This window comes from Scardinius erythrophthalmus (genome assembly GCF_964197995.2).
Source record: "Scardinius erythrophthalmus genome assembly, chromosome: 15".
Classification (NCBI taxonomy): Eukaryota; Metazoa; Chordata; class Actinopteri; order Cypriniformes; family Leuciscidae; genus Scardinius; species Scardinius erythrophthalmus.
The window spans coordinates 12,301,541-12,314,396 of NC_138235.1; the positions used below are offsets into that span (position 1 = coordinate 12,301,541).

At 36.8% G+C, this 12,856-nt stretch overlaps 1 protein-coding gene across 1 annotated transcript; it reads left to right on the forward strand.

The window, feature by feature from the left end:
• The first annotated feature begins 91 nt into the window (after nt 1–91).
• tgm1 (transglutaminase 1, K polypeptide) lies at nt 92–11,772 on the forward strand. The gene is made up of 14 exons (XM_081386001.1): nt 92–221; nt 4,171–4,397; nt 4,662–4,853; nt 5,026–5,277; nt 6,239–6,357; nt 6,529–6,636; nt 7,491–7,668; nt 7,750–7,888; nt 8,084–8,276; nt 8,363–8,516; nt 9,577–9,861; nt 9,967–10,127; nt 10,317–10,456; nt 10,908–11,772. The coding sequence occupies exons 2-14, from the start codon at nt 4,172–4,174 to the stop codon at nt 11,050–11,052; spliced, it is 2,292 nt and encodes a 763-aa protein (XP_081242127.1). The 5' UTR covers nt 92–221; nt 4,171; the 3' UTR covers nt 11,053–11,772.
• Nucleotides 11,773–12,856: the final 1,084 nt, after the last annotated feature.

A 12,856-nucleotide genomic window follows, 5' to 3' on the forward strand; every position in this document is an offset into this window, starting at 1 on the left:
CCTGTTAAACCAGTTCTCACGCAATCACACAGGTTCTTAGCCCTACCCTATATATAATAGTAAAAGCTAGACACTTGCTGGAGTTCGGTCCTAAATTAAATGCTCAGTCGATGCATTATATCGATGAGACACAATTACAACGGGTGTTTTTTTAGAGAGGAGACGTAAACCAGGCATAAACAAGACTGACACTTTTACAAACTGCAAAGGACTGCAAACAAGTAAGGACAATCTTTATCATTACATGAACGGATCTCACCTGAGAAGATATCTACTGCTATTTACTATATAGGTACTACTGTATTTTATTACTGAATTACGGTTATGGTGGTATTTTAGTAGAAACTGTTTGGGAAATGATTCTGCAATATAAATATATGGAAACTATATATATTCTGGATGTCCAGAGATGTTTTTCTCCAAGTAACTGTTATGGAATGGATTAGAGATGATGTACACAGGGTGATAATGTACACACCAGTGTCTTGTGTTCCCTAAGGCTGCATTTATCTGATCAAAAGTACAGTAAAAACACTAACATTGTGATATATTATTACAATTTAAAATAGTTGTTTTCTATGAGAATATATTATAAAATGTAATTTAAGATCAAAGCTGAATTTTCAGCATTATTACTTCATGATTCTTCAATATTTACTTCAATATTTCATGAATAGATAGTTCAAAAGAACAACATTTGTTTGAAATCTAAATAACATTATAAACATCTTTACTGTTACTTTTGATAAATTTAATAAAAATATAGCAATACTAACTGCCTGTCTGTACATTATGCTGCCTATTACACTACTTAGTCAATAAATGAATGTGAAAAAAGTGATTATCAACATTATTTCAGTAACTGTTGAATAAGAGAAAGAAAAGTACGTTGGGGTACAAATCTGCTCAGGTGAAGGGGATAAAGTTCCCCTTAAAAAACATTGTAGCCAAAAATGCTGCACCATTTGTCATGTTCATCTTCAGAACACAAATGAAGATCTTTTTGATTAAATCTGAGGCCCTGTTTACACGAGAACGCTCGCGGGTGAAAACGTAAAAATATTTTATCAGATGTGCCTTTCGTTTAGACGGCGACGGCGTTTTGGGGGCTTAAAAACGCAAAAAAGTGAAACCCCCCAGAGTGGAAATCTTAAAAACGCTCCACCGTCGCGTTTCCGTCTAAACGCAGAATAAAAAGTGATCACTTTTGCGTTTTCTCTTCAGATCGTTTCCGTGTAAACGTAGCCTGAGAGTGTGCTGTCCCTCCATAGACAGCTATGCAACTCACACTTTGACGCTTTGAAAAGTTCATAATGAGATCGTAAAACTAATCCATATTAATTGAGCAGTTTAGTCCAAATTTTCTGAAGAGATGTGATCGCTTTATATAATAAACAGATTGAATTGAACGTTGATCAGCGAAACATAAACAGAAGCTCAACCGATCTTGCTTGATGCGTGAGAACAGACCTCTTGCAGAAGCTCAAACGTCCTGCGAACGGCGAACCAATGAGAAAATGAACCTCAATGGTTCTTGCTGAAGCTCAAACGTGCTGCGTAACACGAGAATGAACCTACTTGGTTCTTGCACGTCAAGAAAACATCCTTGAGCTTCCGTTCACCACAGCTGATGTGTGAGTTGATGATTGTTTGTAGCTCTTTATGAAGTTTCAACGCATTCTCATCCTAGGGCGTCATATACTGACGCTTTTGACATTTCGTCTGACATCGAACGCACATGGCACCCTTTAGCGTCAATATGAGACGCACAGAGCTTTGTTCGGTTATGGGTAGGTTTAGGTCTGGTGTAGGGTTAGGGTTCGACTGCTAGGAGGCGCCTTCTGGCCCATATCTATCTGCGTCTCATATTGACGATAAAGGGTGCCATGTGCGTTCGATGTTGACAAAATGTCAAAAGCGTCAGTTTATGACGCCTTGGGATGAGAACGGGCTGGAAGTTTTTGAAGTGTTACACTTTACACTGAAGTGTTAAAGTGGTAGTTGTGTTGCTGTTAATATAGGGACAGAAAGCTCTTTAGAGTTAGAGTTGAAAAGATTTTAATTTGTGTTCCAAAGATAAACGAAAGTATTACGGGTTTGGAATGACATGAGTAATTAATGACAGAATTTTAATTTAAACTACCCCTTTCAGGGCCGGCCCTGACCAATTTGCTGCCCTAGGCAAGATTTTACCTGGCGCCCCATGCATCACAGCCCATTTCACCCCGTCATTGTGTTCATGATATACAGTATACAGTATATATATATATATACATATATATATATATACACACACACACACACTACAGGCCAAAAGTTTGGAAACATTACTATTTTTAATGTTTTTCAAAGAAGTTTCTTCTGCTCATCAAGCCTGCATTTATTTGATCAAAAATACAGAAAAAAAATGTAATATTGTGATATATTATTACAATTTAAAATAATTGGTTTTCAATTCATTTTACTTTAAATTATCATTTATTTCTGTGATGCAAAGCTGAACTTTCAGGACCATTACTATCACATTATCCTTTAGAAATCATTCTAATATGATGTTTCATTATCAAAGTCGGAAACAGTTCTGCTGCTTAATATTTTTTCCATAACCTGTGATACTTTTTAGGATAATTTGATGAATAAAAAGTAAAAAAATAAAAATAAAAAAAGAAGCAAATGTTTTAAAAATAGAAATCTTTTGTAAAAACAATATACACTACTGGTCAGTAATTTGGGGTTAGTAATTTTTTTTCTTTCTTTTTTTGAAATAAATCAATACTTTTATTCAGCAAGGATGTGTTAAATTGATAAAAAGTGATAGTAAAGAAGATTTATATTATTAGAAAATATTTATTTTTATTTTTTATAAATGCAGTTCTTTTTAACATTTTATTCATCAAATATATTAGGCAGCAGAACTGTTTCCAACACTCATAATAAATCAGAATATTAGAATGATTTCTAAAGGATCATGTGATAGACTGGATGTCACATGTGACACTGAAGACTGGAGTAATGATCCTGAAAATTCACAGAATCGCAGAAATAAATGATAGAAGAACTTCTTTCAAAAACATTAAAAATAGTAATGTGTCCAAATTTTTGGCCTGTAGTGTATTACATCTAGCATTCAAGTCAAGTACCCATTATCTTTTATAGCGCGTTTTACAATACAGATTTAATGTGAACTTTGCTATTTTTAATAAACCTGTAAATAAATATCATTACTAATTTTTGCAAATAAATTTAAAAAATGCCATATATCCCCCAAAACTGCACAACTGTAGTGTAAAACATTAATTAAAAAAGTGATAAAAAATGCGTCTTAAAACTGACATGATTGTTATACAAAATCACACTCTCTGTGGCCTCTGGAGAACTCACAACTGCTAACATTAAGTTTAAGGTTAAAATAAATGCCATTAAATTATAGTATCTTAGGCTACTACTATGCAATTAGATACTGTTAATTCACTACATCATGCACTTTACCTGTCTTTATCCCCTTTTATCCTCTTCTCTTCTTTTTGACACTGTATTTATTGCAGACTATAATGCTAATTTATAATGTGTCATGTAAATTTGGCCATCCGTCACAATCAGGAAACTTTCACCGTGTCTAGACCTGGCGCGAGCTGCCAGGTCCGTTTCTACAGGGGAGCCTGAGTGTGTTAAAACAAACAAAAGCAAACCAAAAGCAATGCTGTCTACATTGGATGCGGCGTCGCGCACGCTACACAACAAATTACCAACAACTGATCGCGCGCGCGCTCTTTTTCTGACGCACTTTAAGCACTCGCTGGGCTTTTTGCGTTTTGCTTTATTTGGTAGTATTTCGAAGTAATGGTTTAAATAGTATTATTATTTTTTTTTTTTTTTTTATAAAAAAAAAAAAAAAAAAAAAACACTCGTTCACTCATTTTGGCGCCCCTATGGATGAGTGGCGCCCTTAGCATTTGCCTATACTGCCTATGCCGCGGGCCGGCCCTGACCCCTTTACATGTTACCCAAAAATATCATGTTAAACAACAAAAAAACTAAACAGATGAGATGCACCAAAATATTGGGGGGGAAAAAACTGAATGAGAGTCTTAGTAAGATAAATGGTGTTGGTATTTAGAGGGCTTGTCTGAATCTTTCAAAAATTCTCAATTTTTCTGTTTTACTTCTCAGTATGCCTGTAGACACATTATCAATCAGGAATCGTTCTGCCATCGGCCGCTTTCCAGCCGGTACTCTTCCACCGGAGGATCCAGACAAGGGGAAGCTAAAGAAGCCAGAGACGAAGTGGTCATGTTGCACATGGCTTCGCCAGTGCTGCCTCCGCTGCTGCTGCCGCAAGACTGCAGGTGATGGCGTCACAGGTGGACCTACAGATACCACCGAGATACCAGAGACAGGTAACCTAACTGGACAGAGAGTGTTTTGGCTCCAAAAATAAAGCTTGAACAAATATTAAAGTGATAATTCACCTAATAATGAACATTCAGTCATCATTTACTCATCCTCAAGTCATCCCAGACCTGTGTGACTTTCTTCCGTGGAACACAAAGGGAAATATTTTTAATAATGTTCCACAGAAGACTGTCAAATGATGGCAGAATTTTTATTTTTGGATCAATATATATTGCGCAACATCCAAGCTCTGTCTCTCTGTCTCTCAGGTACCATACTGGAAGTGCGTTCTATAGACCTTCTCAAATCCAACAAAGAACCGAACCGACTTGAGCATCATACAGATCGCTACCGCAGCGAAAACCTCATTATCCGCAGAGGCCAGACCTTTCAGATGTTGATCGAGCTCTCAAGAGCTTTCAACTCGAAGACAGATAAACTTCACTTAGATTTGAAACTAGGTCAGTTTTGCCATTTTACAACCCTTAGCCCAAACAGTTCCTTCAAATTGTATTCACTGTATAGTCTAGAGACTATACCAGCCCCAAACTTTTGATCTCATGGTTATGTTTTTGGTCTTAAAAAAGCATTTGTCTTTCCATCTCCGTATGTTTGTGTGCGTATATCTTTCAGGTAATCTCCCAGATGTGTCCAAAGGCACACATGTGATTGTTCCTTTGGTTGAGGATCTGCAGGATAACTGCTGGGAGGCCAAGATAGTTGAACAGAAAGACAAAAAAATCACACTTTCTGTCAACTCTCTGCCAACTGCTGCTATTGGCAAATACAGGCTTGGTGTTGCAACACGTTCCCCGATGGGCGAGGCCATGTCTCCGTACAATCCTGACAATGACATCTACATGCTGTTCAACCCCTGGTGTGAAGGTGAGAACAAGGGCGGGGTGAGAGAGATAGGGGGAATGATAACATCACAAAGTACACATAATGAAAAGTAGTTGTGGTGTGATGTTATCTGGCACACTCCACAAATACTGTTTGTGACAGTTTTAAAAGACATTAAAGCACAAATTCCATGTTTATTGTTGAAATCTATTGGATATATTAGGCATTACATATCTTTTAGCTAACATTAAATTAACCTAAAGCAGTTTGTTTTATAAACTGGGGTCCACACCTGCTCCTGGAGGGCCACTGTCCTGCAGAGTTTAGCCGCAACTTGCTTAGCTGGTTCAGGTGTTTAATTGGGGTTGGAGTGAAACTTTCTAGAACAGTGATCCTCCAGGAGCAGGATTTGACAGCCCTATTTTAAACAAATCAAATGTCTGTCCCGCCTAAAATGGGGATTTTGTCCTGTCCAACTTCAGAGGTCTTGACCTTCTTAACTGTATCCAATAACTTTCATAATGTTTACATAAACAATTGAATTTATATTCAATAAATGTAGAATGTTAATTTAGTTCTTAATGTATTCTAATTACCATTATCATAATATTTTACTGTGTCCTACATTTTGCGCACAGCTCCATTACGTCCCAGACAGCAACATAGTGTCAGCCCAGATCCGGCCCACATCTGGTACACATCATTCCACACGAACCAGATGTGGGCCCAATGTTGCTGTCTGGGCTATGATTATATTAAGTCTTTTCAATTGTGACATCCATGATTTGGACAGATAAATATGAGTACATCAAGTATGAAAAATATATATCATGCATTGAAAAATAAGGCATTAAGAAGTAGTAGGAATATGAGTCTATGTATTCAGTGCCTGTTTTGGACAGTGCAACCTTATTTTTGTCCTTTTCTTTCGACACGGTCTGTCTCATTCCAAGATGCTGGGAAATGGAAACTCTGCTTCATCCACTTTTTCTTCCTCTTCCAGGCGACTCTGTGTACATGGATAATGAGGAAGAGAGGAAAGAGTATGTTTTAAATGACATGGGAATAATATATTACGGAACTGATAACCAGATCGGAGGCAGGCCGTGGAGTTTTGGCCAGGTCAGAGCACTGCATCCATATTAACATAACTAGTGTTTTCATACAAACTTAATAGATTCCTTCTCAGCTTGAACATATGACAGAAAAACAGATTTCAAATTGGATTATATTTAATTTCATTTAAAGATAAAATGCCATTTAAAAAAAACAACACTTTCTTCTGTATCTTAGTTTGAAAAGGGCATCCTTCCAGCGTGCCTGTTTTTGCTGGAGCACAGCGGTACCCCAGCATCAGGATGGGGAGATCCTGTCAATGTGGTCAGGCTTTTGTCCGCAATGGTGAGTTTGAATGCTCCTTTTAAAGGGGTCATATTATTTCTTTGCACTGGGGTCCACTTATAATGACAACTTTCTTCTCTGGACCCCCTATCTAATGCAGCCTATAACATCTTTCATGAACATTATCATTCATTGTAAACCCTAATGCTCAAAATGTTTAATCAGTTTGAGTAGGGTAAACTTAAATTAAACAAATTAGTTCAATCAAGTGAATTTTTATGAGTATTTAGAACTTTCTTTTTCTTTTGAGTTCACAAAACTGACACATTATAATCTGAATTGTTTAATTGTTTTCAGTTTTATGAACTTTTTTTTCTCTAGACAAACTTAAATTTAGCTGAAACTGGACTGGGATTACCCAAAGGGAGGGTAAATGCTAAAATTAAGTGTTATGTAATGATTTTTATTGCAAAATTAATGTTAAGTGGGAGACTTAGTAGTGTTTAATGTTTAGCTATGCTAATTTAGAAGTTTCTGTTGTGTTTTTTGTTTTATTTGTTTGTTTGTTTGTTTTTGTCAGGTGGGTGGGGGTGGGGGGGGGGGGGATGGGGTTACCATCATAGTGACGAGTGGAGCATGAGCTTAGTTTGGAAACATGCTGCTGATGCAAGGTAAATTAGGGAGAACACAGTAGCAGATCTAGGCAGGTGGTGCTGGGGAGGCGGAGGGCCCACAGTACTGAGCTGGATCAAGTCGAGACGGAAAAAAATAAGGTTGCATAGATAGGAAAGAAAGATCGACTGGCTGCTTCTACCAACTTGAAACAACATATCAGTTATCATGAGAAAACTATGCATAAATTCAACCATTAAAAAAATGCAGATGTAATAGAAGGATAATTTGTCGTTTGACAGATTAACTCTCCTGATGACAACGGTGTGTTGATAGGCAACTGGTCAGGTACGTACGATAATGGCATGGCCCCCACGTTCTGGAACGGCAGCAGTGACATCCTGAGACAGTACCACGAGAACGGAGGAGCACCGGTCAGATATGGGCAGTGCTGGGTCTTCTCTGGGGTCACCACCTCAGGTAAGAGCATGTGTTTGAGAATGTGTAAGAACATGTCCATTTGATTTGAGCATAACAGTTAAACCTCTTTCTCATTTTCAGTGATGAGGTGTCTAGGGATTCCCACGCGGAGCGTTACAAACTTCGAGTCTGCTCATGACACAGATGTTTCCTTGACAACAGATGTGTATTTAGATGAGAATTATGAGCCGATTGAGGAGCTTAATCGAGATTCTGTCTGGTTAGCTCAAATTTCATTTACAATATTTTAAGCAACTTTAAACAAATCTAGACAAGTACGGAGTACACTGTAATGTTAAATAGCTTAACCTATTACTGTTACTCCCAAATGCTGCACCATTCAAACATGTAATAGGATCAGCGTCAAACTAAACATGGCAGTAAACTTACAATTGTCCCTGTCTTGTCTCTGCAGGAACTTCCATGTGTGGAATGACTGCTGGATGGCCCGTCCAGATCTACCCGCGGGTTTGGGGGGGTGGCAGGCAGTAGATGCCACCCCTCAAGAGACCAGTCAGGGCGTCTTTCGCTGTGGTCCCTCTTCTGTCGCAGCTGTCCGGAATGGACAAGTGTACCTCAAGCATGACACGCCATTTGTATTTGCAGAGGTATACCTAAAACTTCTGATTTATCACTTCATTTTTAAAGGAGGCCCAAAGATGCTTACCAATCATTTCATTTTTTCTTGTTCAAGGTGAACAGTGATAAAGTCTACTGGCAGCGGACTGCTGATGGCACCTTCACTCCCGTAATAGTTAAGAAGAACGCAGTCGGTCACTGCATCAGCACTAAAGCAGTTGGCTCTGATGAACGAGAAGACATCACACACCTCTACAAATACCCGGAAGGTAAAAAAAAGAAAAAAAGAAATGAAAAGGGTTGTCAACTGAAAACAGTCGGATTGATGGACAATTCTAAACCCTGAATAGAAGATGGGTGGAGAAATGTTGAATGTTCCTGATGTTATAAAGGGGAGCTTTTTTTATATTTCCAGGTTCTTTCACACAACTGTGAATTCTTATCAAGTTTAAATCTAAATCTAGTTTAAAACACATGCACAAAGATCTTATACTTGTATTCATCAGTGGTGGATGATCAAGTACTTGAGTAAAAGTACAGATACCTTCATAAAATGTTACTCCAGTAAAAGTATGTGCCAATTTTCAAATTGAGTAAAAATGCAAAATTACTTTATTTTTAATGTACTTAATAAGACATGAATCAGTGAGTGAGTTTTTCAAATGAGTCAGTGCAGAATCAATGGGTTCATTGAAAACAATTGTCTTGTTCATTTGAATCGGACATGCTATCATATCTCAGAGAGGGTGTTGGTTTCTTCGAAATAACAGGGAATGTGTGATATTAGTTTCCTAAAGAAATCAAATAAAGTAAAAAAAAAAAAACTTAAGTATATTAAAAAGTTATAATACTGTGTTATTCTCCATAGAAAATGTTTTACACCATTTTCAAGAAGTTACAATTAAGTGGCTCTAAAAATGTCATGTGGTGTAACCAGCAAGTAAAAAGTAATACTTGCATTTCCCTTTCACCTTGAATACGTGCAAGAGCACATACCTTAATCATTAACAGTTTTTAAATATGTATTTTATGTTTTTTTTTAAACAAGTCTAAATATTATTAAAAAATATTATTTTAGCATGTAACATAAATTATTAATTCATTCAGTTTTTGGCAAGTCGCTCCACATGACATCCTGAGCTAACCATGCCTTGTCATAAAAAGTGTTTACGTCATTTTGAATTTTAATTCAGAAACTAAACACAAATACAATAGTTATATATTCAAGTCTTTGTATGAATGAAATGCATTTTTTTAATGTACTTATGAATAAATGAAAAAAAATCCAGACAAAACAATGAGTGTCACATCACTATGCCTTCGTTTTAGATTCAGAGGAAGAACGCATAGCTGTGGAAACAGCCTGTCAGTATGGCTCTAAATCAGGGATCTACGACATCTCCAGTGCTAATGACGTCACCGTCCAGATCACCATGGATGGAGAAGAGCCTCAGCTTGGTGCAGACGCCAAACTGGCCGTAACGGTGAAGAACACAAGTGCAGAACAGCGCACTTTCAACCTCCACAGCCAGGTGGCGGTTATGTACTATACTGGAGTGTATAAATCTACAGTAAAGAAAGACCAGGTACCAATGGAACTCCAACCCAATGAAGGTGAGAGACCTTAACAGAGTGCATTCATGCAATAATGCAGCGTTTAATTCATATTGGATTACTGATGCCAATTAGAGATTAATTTTTCGCTCTTACTCATCATAGTCGAGACTGTGGAGTGGTGTCTGCCCTACGAACACTATAAAGACCATCTGGTGGACCAGGCCATGCTGATGCTCACTCTCACTGGACGGGTCACACAGACCAAACAGGTTCTGGCTACCCAGTTTCGCTTCAGACTGCGCACACCAGACATAATCATCAAAGTGAGTTTAAAAGACGTCTCTGTTTTAAACTCAAAATGATTCACGTGTATATATGGAGACTAATATGTGTGGTAAATTAAGGTTAGAACAAGCAAAGCCACTTTTAGGTTTTATTGGGTGAATTAGATTCATGGGATCTCACTTAATGTCATGACACTTGTTGTAAATGTGTGCTCCTCTACCTTTCAGCCTGATGGGGACACTGTAGTAGTGGGGAAAGAGTTGAAGGTTACGATCGTTTTCCAGAACCCACTTAAGCGCACACTGAAGAACGTGAAGTTTCGCATTGAAGGACTGGGATTGCAGAGTGTCAGGGAGGTTTCCTACGGGTAAGATGCTCAATATCAAATGTACATCAGATGTGGTTGTCCTCATTATGGTCTGTGTGACTGCTTTCAATACACAGTTGTTAGAACAACTATCTCTCAAAAGTTTCGGGTCCGTAAGAGGTTTTAATGCTTTTAAAAGAATTATCTTGTGTTCACCAAAGTTGCATTTATTTGATAAAAAACTAAACAAAACAGTATTACCATTTAAAATAACTGTCTATTTGAATATATGTTAAAAATACAATTTATTCATGTGATGGCAAAACAGAAAAAGGCAAACTATATTTTCAAAATCATACACAAGGTATAAATTTAATACATTGTGTTAACCGTTTCACAGCCTAGTAACTGATATAACATTATAAGAATATTTAGAAAAAATATGCAGTGTAACAAATCAATTCAAAAACATGTTTTTTCTCACTCTCTATTGCTTATATTTTTTTCTCAGAGATATAAAAAGCTTGGCCACGGTGACACTGACAGAGAAGTTTATAGCCTCTGAGGCTGGGCCACAGAAACTTCTAGCTTCACTTGACTGCCGTCAACTACCTCAGGTGCATGGAGTCGCCAACATCGATGTCAAAGCAATGTGAACAGTCTCTTCAAGAGGAGAAAGCCGCACTGCACTGGAACTTCAGTGGCTCTGAATCTCATCCGGAAGATCTCCGTCCAGGACATTCTTTCCTAGCCATGACTGAAGACTTGCTTCTCTCTAGAAAATGCCTTTTTGCTCCAAAATCTCAAGGCATTACATAATACTTGAACCATATAAGCTGAATTTTTAATAGTGTAGTACAATAACCACCTGTTAATGTTTTAAATGGCTTACTTTAACAAATGAGAATATAATTTATTTGAAAATAGAAAAAAAACTATATGATAAATATATATTAATGAATATGTAACATATTATTATTATTACACATCATAAAACCCTAAAGAAAATGGCAGATATCATTAAAAACATCAAAGAATATTTGTACTTGATTCAATGAATCAATTCACTAAAAACATTAATTTATGGATTTGTTTAGTGACTTGTTTTTTTGTTTACATCATTACACCAGTAGGTGGCAGCCAGTGTGTTTTGTGTGTGTAAGTCATATCTTTCATTCAAAAGATTTATTCAAACACTCTTTTCCATACAACAACAATTCATAGTCATCACTTCTGGCATCCTCCAAAACTAAAAACATACCCTAAAATATTGCACAAGTACACATGACTCATGTGCTACAGTATATTTGTTTTAAGACATACAATGGATTTGTGAGAATAGACCAATGCTATGTGCATGTACTAGGTTTTTTTAATTCAGGGTGTTATTCCTATTTATTTCTGTTTAGTTTTTTGAAAACTACTACTTTGTACTCTGTGATCTCTGTGAATTTTTATTTTTTTCAAAGATGCAAGTTTTACACATTAGGAAATAAATTGTGATTGTGAATAGTCATGTTAACGGTGTGCACTTCAGTTTTCTAACAGTGTTTTAATAATGAAATTCGCCATGTTGATCTGTTTCAGAAGTGTGTGTGTGTGTGTGTGTGTGCGTGCGTGTGAGTGTGTGTTGTCGAATCAACTTGCATCTAACATAAACGTTTTTGTAGACATGATATATTTGTTTGTATATATATATATATATATATATATATATATATATATATATATATATATATATGAGGGGAGACCGGGTATGGTTGTCCTGTGAGTCCTATGAACATTTCATTATTTCACCACCTACTCCCAGAACCCATATGAATGGTTCTCAAGGCAGTAAATAGGTTTGTGCAGATTTTATGAAGAAAATATATATTTTTTTTTTTGGTAAGAATGTAATTTTATGACATTGTTTAGAACTTAAACTTTTGCGGATAATATCATACAGTTTTAATCAAAACGATTCAACCCCCATTGCAAATCAGGTTTACTGGCAAAATTTACAGACTTTCAGCTGTTTGCAATGAACAAATCAAACAAAGGTAATTGAAATAGCTCAACGCAACAAATGTTTCAAGTGGTTTCCCCAAATTCAACTGAAAATGCAACTTGCAATGACTTCTGCAGTCTCAAAATTAACTAGAAAAATGCATTTCCAGAGGAACTGCAAAGTGTGCTTGCTCGGGTGCAGTGCACTAACGTTAGCAGGTAGTGGATATATGCGAGATGCGAGAAAAAATGCGAAAAAAGATGTCAAACTGTTTTATTTTCGAATTTAATTCCTCAATCAGTGCTGCACCTGCGTTGCGCTGATCTTATTCACACTATCGAGTGTAGGTGCAGCATTCTAACATTCAGTCATAATGAGCTGTTTATGAAGAAATTATCCGCTTCCTAATTATGTCATTTTAATCATTAGTTTCGCTTTCTGTTCAATCCACTATGGCGGACAAACGACAT

Bases quoted from the DNA above. Each gene is read 5' to 3' on its own strand.
- tgm1 (XM_081386001.1), top strand. From the start codon at position 4,172: ATGCCTGTAGACACATTATCAATCAGGAATCGTTCTGCCATCGGCCGC. The intron at 10,128-10,316 runs GTGAGTTTAAAA...TCTACCTTTCAG, and splicing joins CACCAGACATAATCATCAAA to CCTGATGGGGACACTGTAGT. The intron at 10,457-10,907 runs GTAAGATGCTCA...TTTTTTTCTCAG, and splicing joins GTCAGGGAGGTTTCCTACGG to AGATATAAAAAGCTTGGCCA.